Raw genomic sequence first — 13133 nt, forward strand, 5'->3', positions numbered from 1 at the left:
TGTGTGTGTGTGTGTGTGTGTGTGTGTGTGTTTATGTCCTCTGGACTAAATGATCTATCAGTAATATACAGGAATTAAAGGAAACACCTAAAATATTTCAGACATATGTAACAATTTTGAATAATAATTTGTGTCTGCTATGTTTTTTCACTAAAAAAGTTGAATTACCAAGTTCTTCCTATTTCTCCCTAATTGAAAAATCCTGAATCTATGAATATGCAAATATTTTTCATTTCAAAACTACTGGACATAAGATGTCACCTACATCACTGAATTTTCCATTTGGTTTCACATTTCCACATCACACCTGTGTAAGTTGAATATTGAAACCAATCAGAAATCAGAATCAGAATCAGGTTTATTGCCAAGTAGGTTTGCACATACAAGGAATTTGCCTTGGTGTTGTGGTGCATAATTGTAATAATATACACAAAATTAAATAATCCTAAATGATATAATAAAGGAAGAAAGAAATTTACAATATAAAATATGTAAAAATATATTCTAGGCGAGAAGAGCTGCTACAGGTTTACATTTTAAATTGAAGAGAATGAAATTAAATGTACAATATATTGACCAGGAATATGCAAATGTTAATAGTGCAAACAGTATACGCAATGTGCAATTAATAATAATCAAAATTAGCTATCAAAACTAGCTGTGAATGTGATGTCACTAAACTGTGTTCTTACATACACACCTTAAACTAAGATTTAAAGTGAGCACACACACAGACAGAACTTCCCCCCTTCAGAAGATGATTGACAGCCTATAGTGTCAAACTCTACACATACATCATTCTGCACAGTTAAAGCTCAAACATCCAGGTGAAGCAACAATAAGCAAAACCTATTTTTGAGTGGGGACTTTAAAAACATACTGAATGCAGCGGGTATTTCCCTGCCATGATTCGGGTCTTTTAAGTGCAAACAAGTGCACCTTCATCCTATATGTTCAAAGATCTTTATCCTAATGGGAGCAGTCTCTTTCGAGATGACAGCGCCCTCATCCACAGGGCACGAGAGGTCACTGAATGGTTTGATAAGTCTGAAGGTGATATGAATAATATGCAATGGACTTTATTGTCACCAGATCTCAACACAGTTGAACACCTATAGGAGATTTTTAATGAGTGTATGTTTTGGTACCCACTTGAAAACAAAATTTTACGTCTCAAGGGCTTTATCCTGATATAATAAATGACTAAAGTTTGGAGTGACAAGACTTGTAATCTATGACAAATTGAAGCTGTTCAACACCATGTGGCTTCAGAACTTCTTTCATTGCTCTGTACTGAGCTCAGATGTGAGGCTAAGTGAAACCCTATGCGGCACAACTTGAATCTATAGATGGTAAGAATATTAACGTCATGGTCATGTGACTGTTTTCATGTCTGCTGCTTCTGTTGTAGCTGCTGTTGGTTGGACTCTGCTCAGTTATGTCATGATGACCCTTTTCCAGGTGCTCGATACCAGGCATTACTCATCCTGGACTGCCCTGGAGCGCTGAACGTCCTGGCACACAGTGGCTCTCTGCACCGCATTCTCACACACTTCATCTCGCCAACCTGCTGTTGATCATGGAAGACTTTATGAAGGATAGTAGTGGATCATACACAGGAAAGTGTACCTGCAGAGCACAGATGCTAAATTGGTAAATACTTACTAAGCATTTCTAAAACTAAACTAAAAGCTTCATATATTTGTCTCTTTGTTTTCCAGCAAGTCAAGAGGATGCTGTGCATGTAGTCATTGAAAGACATCTAATAACTGGACAGAATATGCAGTCGACCTCACTTGCTGTAAATAATCTAATCCTGCTCTGTAGTGCCAAGTAGAAGAAATTTTACAGCAGGAGCACTGAAACTCAACACCTTAGGTGTCCCACATTTATATTCATGTAATTCAACAAATATCCATTTCAGACAAATATCTGTGGGTCTTGTAACTGGATCATAGTCATGGAGTCCTGTAACATCAAAGGTTTCAGGTCTTTGTCAGCAAAACTGACGCCACGACAGAAAAGTTAGCTTGGAACCAAGAAGGGAAAAATAAGACATATTACAAATATTGTTTTGTCATAACAACCTACATATGAAACATTAAAGGATACTGTAAGTTCACACACGTGACACTTGTTAAGAGTGCTGTTTTGCCAGACAACCATGCTTCAAACCACAGATTTTCAAATTACCATCATAAGACAAAGAAAAGAGCTGGAATCAGCAAATATTTGACATTTCAGCTTTAAAAATGAATTAAATGATTAATCTGTTATTAAGTTGCAGATTAATTTTCTGTTGATCAACTAATTGATTAATCAACTCATAGTTTTAGCTCTATGCCAAAGTTACAACCTTTTTATAAATTATGTTGCCTTGCAAGCACATCTGATTTAAGACTTTCACACTATAAAAGACTGTAAGTGTGTGGCTAATTCAGGTTGCTGAAGCCTCATATTAGCTTCAGTTAAACTTATGGATGGATTTTATACACAGAGAGAGGACAATGAATTTTGAAATCACTTCACACCAATATGAACTGGAGCAATGATTTCAGCAACCAATAACTTTTCCAATGTACATATGATTTGGACATGAGGAACTCCAAATGTTCCCTTTCATTCTGTGATAACAGTGTTGTGAACTGGTTAAAGTACATTCATTGTTAAACAGCAGCAAGTGAGAAAGAAGATGTTGTTAGTGACTGTGTTTCAGACTTACAGGTGTGACATATCCAAGCACTGGTCCTTGAAAGGTTTTCTTTATATGAGCACTGTGTCTCTTTTCCTCCCTCTCTATGTCTTTCCAATGAGGGTCTGACACCACAAGTCCTCTCTCCAACACGGAAAACTCTGCAGGAGATGTCTAAACAGTGTGATCAAAGACAAAAGAGCACATTTCATTGACATACAACCATAAATAATATAAAATGCCATCAGCATGACTGGACAAATGACAGATGATTATACAGTAACTGTCAGTTCCTGATTCTCGACAGTTCAGTCCAGTGAGCATGCCAGGTAGACAGAGGGACGCCATGTATGACCTGCAGGGAGCACAGCACCCATCTCAAGGTAAAGAGCAGAAGTGACTTTTCTCAGCCTCACCTTTATGCAATTTTGCATCTGTTTTTTTTTTTTTTTAAGTATGGCACTGAGCAACTGACTAATGACCTGAATTCATAAGAAACATCTGGCTTTGGCTGTTGAACAGTTCATACTAGTTTGATTGACAACTTGGCTCGACATGTCTTTTTTTTTCTTACTGAACAATTGCAATTTACAAACTCAAGAAGGTAACAGTAGCTTGCATATGAAACAATAAATACAAGCCAGAAGATATACATATGTACACATACAGATACCTCCAGTCATATATGTAGTTAGTGTATATATATATATATATATATATATACACATACACATATACACACATATATATATGTGTATATATATATGTATATATATATATACATACACATATACACACATATACACGTATATATATATATATATATATATACACTAACTACATATATGACTGGAGGTATCTGTATGTGTACATATGTATATCTTCTGGCTTGTATTTATTGTTTCACACACACACACATATATATATGTGTATATATATATATATATATATATATATATATATATATATATATATATATATATATATATATATATATATACATACACACATATGCATTGTAACAAAAGCACAGTAGAAAAGAAAAAGAACATATAAACACTTCGGGTCGAAAATATAACAAAATGTAAACATACGACTAATTTAAAATGAAAGAGACTTAGATATGACTTCATATGATGCATTAAGTGACTGATTATTCTTCGGTAACATCTTTATGGGTGATAGCTTTTACATCCATTTTTAAACAAATTAATGAGGGTTTACTGTTTTTTCATTTGCATTTATATATATTTGTCCATAATAATAATTATGTCTACCATGCATTGAACTGCATGTACTGTCCATTCACTGAATTTCATTGACAATTTCAACTTTTTCTGGGACCGCAGACATCTTTTTAAGGCAGATGGACTTTTCCTTAACGAGTCAGGAGTAAAATTGTTCATCTCTAACTTATTTTACTTCCTGCATCACCAGTCTGCTCCCTCTGCCAAGGTCAAGAGACAAGAGGAATCAAAACAAGAAAAAGACACAACAAAACATGGCAGAAACCTTAAAAGAGAGCCGCCTCAGCCTCCGCCTGAGAAGAGCTTTAAACATGACAGTCAACAGAGTCGAGAGGAGGAGTCTCTGCCCCCCTCACCAACTTCCACCTTTGAGGATTCACCCCCTTCACCCACCCAAATCCCATCCAGGTCACTCTCTTCTCTAGTCACCCTTTCTCCCTCCTCCCCCCTCTTGGAGTTCACTGACCAGATGAAAGAGCTGGTCACTGCAGGGACAAAACTTACATCCCGCCCTACTCCCATATTCTCTCCCCTAAATCCCCCTCAGTGTCCAACTCCACCAATGGTTTAAAGTCCTCGAAGTCCTATGTTTAAAAGCATAGCACATCCAGTTATTTGTGTACAAAATACAGCAAGTGCTAACTGATATGTTCTGGGTCCAGGCTGCAAGGCTAATGGCACTCATGTCTCTTCCCAGGAAAAGCTGGGGCCCAGTGTGCCGGTAGCTAGCCCAATTCCTGTCTAGATAGGTGACAGGAAAAGAATGGTGAATCTGTTAAGAAACAGGAAGCACTCAACTGATTCTGCAAATTTATCAAATTTAGCATCCATTCCTTGTCAGCTACAGCTTGTTCCAAACAATTGGGTAGATAATATTTTTAACACAACTTCACTCAAGTTTTATGAGTGAAGCTAGAGTGCATAAGAAAGGAGGTGGAGTTGCCATTTTGTTTAATGATTCCCTCCAATGCAAACAGATGTCTTTCTGTGGCTCTTCAGTTGAATTCCTCCTCTCGAGCTATATTCCTAAATATCTACAGGCCACCTAAATACTGTCCTACCTTTTTTGATGACTTTGCTGAACTGCTGTCTATTGTCTGTATTGACTTTGACTGTGTAGTTATCGTTGGTGATCTTAACATCCATGTTAACAACCCCCAGGACAGAGGGACTAAAGAACTGTGTTATGTTCTTGATAACTATGGACTGACCCAGCATGTGACGGAGCCCACACACAACAAGGGGCACACTCTGGACTTAATCATCTCTAAGCTGAACAGCTGAGCAACTTTGTGGCACTAAACAACTGTTTTGATGTCTTCCAGTCAGGATTTCGACCACACCACAGCACTGAGACTGCTCTTGTTAAGGTCTTCAATGACATCCACTTAAACACTGACAGTGGCAGAATTACAGTATTAGTATTACTGGATCTCAGTGCTGCATTTGACACGGTCGACCACAACATATTACTAGACAGACTGGAAAACTGGGTGGGACTTTCTGACACAGTACTAAACTGGTTTGAATCCTACTTAAAAGACAGGGACTACTTTGTGTCTATAGATAATTACACATCTGAGCGTACAAAAATGACATGCGGAGTTCCCCAAGGCTCCATTCTGGGGCCTCTTCTGTTCAACATCTACATGCTCCCACTAGCTCAGATTATGGAAAACAACAAAATATGCTACCACAGGTATGCGGATGACACATAAATTTACATAACCATATCACCAGGTGACTATGGTCCAATACAAGTGCTGAGTAAGTGCATTGAACAAATCAATGATTGGATGTGCCAGAATTTTCTTCAATTAAACAAAGACAAAACTGAAGTAATTGTTTATGGAGCCAAGGAAGAACGTTTAAAAGTCAGCACTCAGCTTCAATCGATAATGTTAAAAACTACAAACGAAGCCAGAAATCTTGGTGTAGTCATGGACAGACCTGAATTTCAACAGCCACATTAAGACAATTACAAAGTGAGCCTGCTATCACCTGAAGAATATATCAAGAATTAAAGGACTTATGTCTCAGCAGAATTTAGAAAAACTTGTCCATGCATTTATCTTCAGTAGACTTGACTACTGTAATGCTGTCTTAACAGGTCTCCCTAAAAAATCGATCAGACAGCTGCAGCTGATTCAGAATGCTGCTGCTTGAGTCCTCACTAAGACCAAGAAAGTGGATCATATAACTCCAGTTCTCAGATCTTTACACTGGCTTCCTGTCTGTCAAAGAATTGATTTTAAGATACTGCTGTTGGTTTATAAAGCACTGAATGGTTTAGGGCCAAAATACATTTCTGATATGCTGCTACATTATGAACCATCTAGACCTTTCAGGTCGTCTGGGACAGGTCTGCTTTCTGTTCCCAGAGTAAAAACTAAACATGGAGAAGCAGTGTTCAGTTTTTGTGCTCCACATATCTGGAACAAACTCCCAGAAAACTGCAGGTCTGCTGCAACTCTCAGTTCTTTTAAATCACAGCTGAAGACTTTTCTGTTTGCTGCTGCCTTTTATTATACCAAATTTGAGGGTTAATATTTTACACTGCACTTTTATTCTCTTGTTTTATTCCCTTTTAGCTTCTTTTTATTTCCAAATGTAACACTTTTTAATTGTTTTTATATGTCTTTTTAATTGTGTTGCTTTTATATTCTGTTTTGATGCCTTTTATGCTCTATGTAAAGCACTTTGAATTGCCTTGTTGTTGAAATGTGCTATACAAAAAAACTTGCCTTCCTTGCCTTGCCTTACCATATCTAACAACTTCCTTGAGAGACCTTCCATATAAATCAAAACCTGAAATAAATCAAGTCAAGGATTGCCAGTCCCGATATTTCACCAACTGTTAAATCCTTGACTCAGCATATTTCAGGTCAACGAGGTGTTGATATGGGTCCCACTTCTTTTCTTGACAAGACACGCCCCACATAGCATTCAAGCGCTATGATTGGCCAGGCGTTGACACCTGACCAATCATAGCGCTTAAAGGCTACGCGGGGCGTGTCTTGTCAAGAAAAGCAACACTTCCGGTTTGTGTGTTGCCTGCGAGAAGAGAAGTCATCTGAGCAGATAGGTGGCGGTGTAGCTAGCATGTTGACAAGCTAGCACAATTACAAACCCCCGGCGTTATTCAGTACCCGATATTATGTGATATATTACTAGCAAACTTCTAGGTAGTTTCCGCATGGTTAACAACCGCTAATCTGTCCTCTGCTCCGTGTTTACTCAGACTGTTAACGTTAATGGGTGAGTGTCACCATCGCCTGCTAAATGTAGCTAAAATAAATTGTTATGTTGCAGTGTGATTAGCAAGCTAACATGACAACATGTGTGGAAATCACAGGACTTTCTTCGTGCAGCTATAACAGACCGATAAACTACTAACCTATAACGTTACTTAGCTCTATTTTGTGCCTCTCATTTATGACTGTTAAGCTAACTGTTACGTGACTATGATATTAACAGTAAGGGTTGCAAACTGCGACTAGGAGTAAGTTACCATACATTTGATTACTGTGACACACACACATTAAGGAGAGAAATATTAATTAATTACAATATCAAGCAAGTCAAGTGTGACGGTGTGTAAACGTTAAACCTTACTTGTACAATGAGACCTTTGTTTGTTGTCTTCAGCTGAAGCTAATTGACAGTAATAAACAGTAACTAACATGTTTTGGATCTGTGCCGCAACACTGTTTTGTTTTTTTTTAGTGAGTGATGGCAGTTGAACAGTTTGTGTCAAAGACACTTGAGCTTCTACAAGAGGAGAGGGAGGCTGAAATAGATGAAACCAGGTATGTGAAATACCACTGCATTGATTAGTGTATAAGTTACCACTTACATAAAGTTGAAGGACTTGCAGGAGACACATTAAACTAAGAGTGGTCAAAACAAGCTGAGATATCCTGACTTTTAGTCCCAAGTATGCGTCAAACTCCAAAAATACTGGATCCTACACTTTCCCATAATGCCTGTAAAGAATCAAACACAAAACAAGCTGTTACAAATATGTTTTTAAATTATAAATCTAAGCCCAAAACAAGATAACACTGATGACATCCATGAGGGTTTTTCTTCTCAGACCTGACAAACATCCCCCAGAGCCACATTATTAGTTGGAGTACTACTTCCCATAGTGAGCAAACCGACCTTAATGTGTCAAATTGGTGACGTTCCCCTTTTGCAGAAAGAGATTAGGCAATGTTAGAATCTTTAGCTGCAACCTACAATGTTTTGCCCAGAAAGCCATTAAAAAATCTTCTTATTGATAGTTGTTTGTATAAAACAAAGGTGTTTTTGTGCTTTAAGGGTATGGCAGGAGAACGTCTCTCTTAAGGATCTTCAAAACAAAGGAGTATGTCTGCTGAAACTGCAGATAGGAAGTCAGTCCACAGGCCTGTATGGCCGCACTGTCGTCGTCCTAGAGCCAAGAAAGCATCTTGGTTTCTTATCTCTTCCAAGCAACAGCTTTGGACCTGGTAAGATGTTATAATAAAACATCTGATCTATGTTCTTTTGTGACTTTGGTTTCATATTTTGCTTAATGTGAAGTTTGTATCTTTTGCTACAGGGGACATAGTTGGCCTGTATGACACTGGTGGATGCAGTGCAGTGTCTCAGATCAGCACAGGGATAGTGACGAGGGTCACCCAGGCAGCTATAAGTGTGGCCTTTGACGATTCAAAGGATGGGCTCAGTTTTGATACAGATGCTCTTTACAATCTCCTAAAGTTGGCAAATGATGTGACTTACAAACGAATGAAACAGTGAGTGATATATTTAATGTCAACTTTAAATCTTTTAATGTCAAATTCTTACTGTACAACTGAACGTTTGAGTTATGAACCACTGATACAAATTATTTTTATGCTTGCAGTGCCTTGAATGCATTAAATGGATACTGCAATGGACCAGCTGCAAATCTGATAAATGTTCTCTTCGGAGACTCAAAACCTTCATCTCAATCGCAGCCAAGTAAGTGAGGCTTTATTAAATATATCTTATCGAAAATGATCCTTCTAGTTTTTCTATGTAACTGTACTATGAATTGCTAGCTTTTATATAAGTATGAAGTGCACTCTTTACATTGATTTCAAAATCTCCAAATATAGTGTGAATCCCACAGTGCACAAAATTATTTATCTTTCTGTTATTTTCCATCAGATGAAGTAGAATTCTTAAACTCAAACCTGGATGATTCCCAGAGAGAAGCTGTGTCCTTTGCTCTGTCTCAGAGAGAACTGGCTGTGATTCATGGACCACCAGGCACTGGGAAAACCACCACAGTGGTGGAGATCATTCTGCAGGCTGTCAAACAAGGCCAAAAGGTGCAGAAAGTTGAAGTTTATTATTGTATATGTGGATAATTAGTTTTTTTCTGATTAGTTGAATTATATTCATATCCATGTTATTGGTTTTCTGGAGTTGTCACTACAGCATCTCAGTCTAGACAGAATCATTTTGATATATGGGTTCTGTGTTTGTGCAGATCCTGTGCTGTGCCCCCTCTAACGTGGGTGTGGATAATTTAGTGGAGCGGTTAGCCCGAAGCAAGGCCAAGGTTCTGAGGCTGGGACATCCTGCCAGACTGCTGGAGTCCATACAGAAACATTCACTGGATGCCATCCTTGCTAAGAGTGACAACGCAAACATCATCTCTGACATCCGTAAAGACATCGATAAAGCGTTTGTAAGTATATTAGTGTGTTCTACTACTAGCATGTGTGCTATGCCATCCAGAATTATTTGTAATGTTTTATATTTATAATTTTCCAAGACGGGAATGAAGAAGATGCATGACAAAGGAGATCGGGGGAACTTCAGAAGGGAAATAGGAGAGCTAAGAAAGGAGCTGAAAACCAGGGAAGCAACAGCCATCACTCAGATCCTGAAAAGTGCTGATGTCGTCTTATGCACCAACACAGGTCAGCAATGGCCTTAAGTGAAGAGGAAGACATTCATTTCTAACAGTGATGATAAAAGGCAACCAGAAACCACTTGTCTGCGTCCGCAGGTGCTTGTCATGACGGCCCTCTGAAGTTCCTGCCAGCAGAGCATTTTGATTGGGTGGTGATAGACGAGTGCGCTCAGGCCCTGGAGAGCAGCTGCTGGATCGCCCTGCTCAGAGCACGCAAGTGTATTCTGGCTGGAGACTACAAGCAGCTACCACCTACTATCAAATCACAAACGTAAAACACAGGTTTTTCTCTTTTTATGCATTCATATTAACATTCAAATGTTCATATTTGCTTAAACATTTTCCTTAAACTGATCATGTATATTTTGATGAATATTGTTCTCATATGTCTCCCACAGAGCTGCATCAAAAGGCTTGTCTCTTAGTCTTATGGAGAGACTTATCCAGATGTACGGGGACTCAGTGGTCCGAATGCTAACAGTACAGTACCGCATGAACAGTGCCATCATGGAATGGGCCTCCAAAGAGATGTACCAGGGAAAACTAACTGCTCACAACTCAGTGGAGAGACACTTGTTAAAGTGAGAATCAGTTTGGTTGTGAATTTTTTTTTTTCAGTGAAGCAGTAACTCTCTAAAATAACATATGTTTAAAGTAACTGTTTAAATTAATGTCTTCGATGCAAATAGAGATCTACCAGGAGTCACCTGTGTAGAAGAGACCAGCACGCCCCTTCTTCTGATCGACACAGCAGGCTGTGGTCTGAGTGAAATGGAGGTCACAGATGAGCAGTCCAAAGGCAATCAAGGTTAGACATTTTTTCATTTTTATATATATATATATATATAGATATATAGATATATAGATATATAGATATATATAAACATAAATAAAAAGATTTGGTTTGTGTGGTGTGGGACCTAACAGTGTGTTTGCTGTTTCCTCAGGTGAAGTAGACATTGTTGAACTGCACATAAAGGCCTTGACTGAAGCTGGGGTTAAGGCTAAAGACATAGCTGTTATTGCACCGTACAATCTACAAGTAAGTAACTGATTTGAGGAACTGTACCTTTAATATTTACTCAGTAATTTACATTTACTTTAAAAGATTCCCACTGTCACATTAAGAAAAAATAAAACCCCAAACACAAAAAATGTTTTGTCAAGCTGGAAATCTAAAATTGAATTTAAAAAAAAATAGTGGTTTATGAAAATACCTGAATAATGGTTTTAATGTGTGTGTTTCTGTGAAGGTTGATCTTCTGCGCCAGAAACTTTCTGCGAGGCATCCAGAGCTGGAGATAAAATCAGTGGATGGATTTCAGGGCAGAGAGAAAGAAGCTGTGGTATTGTCATTAGTCCGGTCCAACAGGAAAGGTAACTTCTTAATTTTTGAATTTTCCTGACACTGCCACACCATGAATGTTATCTGCATTTATCAATTTACATACAAAAATGTTTGTTAATTCCCTTATTTTAGGTGAGGTTGGATTTCTGGCAGAGGACAGAAGGATAAACGTGGCTGTTACACGTGCGAGACGTCAAATTGCTGTAGTGTGCGACACCCAAACGGTTCAGAATCATGCTTTTCTGAAGTCCCTAGTCAATCATATGACTGAGTTTGGCGAGGTCAGAACAGCATTTGAGTACATCCAGGACATCGTACCACAGAACTACATCCGCGACCACAAAGACACAAAGCCAAGTACATCTGCCAGCAGCTCCATGTCAGCTAAACAGAAGGTCAAAGATCAGCGTCCCAGTAAGGCAAAGCCAGGCCAGAAGAAATCCACTGGTAGCAGCATTAAGGAGGATGATAAGAAACAAGATAAGCACACAAACTCCTGCACATCCGCACTGACAGAGGAGGAACAGAAAAAGAACAGATACACTGAGATCAGACAACAGGTGGAGAGCTTTCTGAAGGATTTAAATCAGAGTGAGCTAAAGTTTCCATCATCGTTTAACTCTCATGACCGACTGCTGGTCCACCAGATCGCTGAGGAGATGAGCCTTGTGCATGAGAGCAAAGGCGAGGGGAAAGACAGGTGTATCACTGTCTCAAGACCAGCTGAGGAGCTGACACAAGCAAAGGAAGAAGAAAAAGAAGAAGAAGAAGAAGAAGAAGCAGCAGCTCAGGAAGAGGAAACTACCCCAAATCCCCCAAAAGATCCATTGTGTCAGCTTCCATTAGATTTGAAAAGTTTACATTTGGAGCGAATGAAGAGGGAGCAACAGAAAAGGGAGGAAAATGCTCAACAAAAAAAGCAACAGAACAACATCCCACCAGCTCAGGCACAATCTTCAAAGAAGGCCAAGTCTAAAGGTTTGCAGTAAAAACATCGAAATGCTTTGTGAAACCTTTTTCTGATATCACTTTAACAAGTCACCATTGTCATCTCTCAGGGAAGAACCGAACCAAGGCAGGCGCCTGCGACATCGCTGCCGCCGCCACTCCAGACGATGACTTCGACACACTCATCAATGCTGTCGTGAAGGCTGAAAGTGTGTGCAGCTTTGTCAAGTGTAAAGCCTCTGTGCTAACCCTCGGTCAGCTTTGCCTCTTTTGCAACAGGCAATATTGTCTCAGTCATCACATACCAGAGGTAAGACAAGAACAGATGTCAGCCAAGTAGTCTTTGCAAGTCGCTTTTGTTATGTTTATTAGGAGTCATACTCTGGGTGTCTTCTGGGTGGTATTTTAGGAGTCTGTATGCTGTATTTTCACTATGAGTGACAGCTTAAATGTAAGAAAATGCAACACAGGTCTGAAAAGTTTTGTTTAAAAAAAAATTTATCGTCATGTTTTTTAGGTTCATGGTTGTGGAGATAAAGCCAAGTCTCATGCTCGGATGAGAATAAGCAAGGAGGGTGTTCTTTATGCTGGCAGTGGGAAGAAAGACAAATCCATGGACCCCAATAAGAAAGCCTATCTGCAAAGGAAGCTGGACTCTAAACTGAAAGATATGGCATCACAGAGGAAAGTAAAAAACAAAGAGAAGGATAGTTAACAATAACAAATAAAATCTGCAATTTAACAGATTTGAAGCCTGTTCTGAAAAAAATAAACAGTTCAAATATTTAAAAAATGTTTCTAGTCTTCTTTGATCAATTACACATGCATCTTTTTAACCCTTCATTGGATACAGTCGGGCATCATACAATTCTTAATTAGTTGCTTAATTTCATGCAACTTTTATCTTGTCACTTGCAACAACCATACAAAAACACACTCTCCTATTAAGTCTTCTTCAAGTTTAGA

At 38.7% G+C, this 13133-nt stretch overlaps 1 protein-coding gene and 1 long non-coding RNA gene across 2 annotated transcripts; one reads left to right on the forward strand and one right to left on the reverse strand.

Moving 5' to 3' along the window:
• Nucleotides 1–359: 359 nt before the first annotated feature.
• On the reverse strand, nt 360–6845 carry LOC137183832 (uncharacterized). The gene is made up of 3 exons (XR_010928548.1): nt 6703–6845; nt 2723–2866; nt 360–1629 (listed from the first exon to the last, which is right to left on the reverse strand). It is a non-coding gene; the product is annotated as an uncharacterized lncRNA (long non-coding RNA).
• Nucleotides 6846–6983: 138 nt separating this feature from the next.
• Nucleotides 6984–12921, forward strand: ighmbp2 (immunoglobulin mu DNA binding protein 2). The gene is made up of 16 exons (XM_067590039.1): nt 6984–7197; nt 7666–7748; nt 8263–8432; nt 8525–8720; nt 8831–8928; nt 9118–9281; nt 9443–9643; nt 9731–9878; nt 9968–10142; nt 10270–10452; nt 10561–10679; nt 10819–10913; nt 11125–11248; nt 11352–12197; nt 12278–12477; nt 12685–12921. The coding sequence occupies exons 2-16, from the start codon at nt 7672–7674 to the stop codon at nt 12880–12882; spliced, it is 2994 nt and encodes a 997-aa protein (XP_067446140.1). The 5' UTR covers nt 6984–7197; nt 7666–7671; the 3' UTR covers nt 12883–12921.
• Nucleotides 12922–13133: the final 212 nt, after the last annotated feature.

Source organism: Thunnus thynnus, chromosome 5 (assembly GCF_963924715.1).
Source record: "Thunnus thynnus chromosome 5, fThuThy2.1, whole genome shotgun sequence".
Classification (NCBI taxonomy): Eukaryota; Metazoa; Chordata; class Actinopteri; order Scombriformes; family Scombridae; genus Thunnus; species Thunnus thynnus.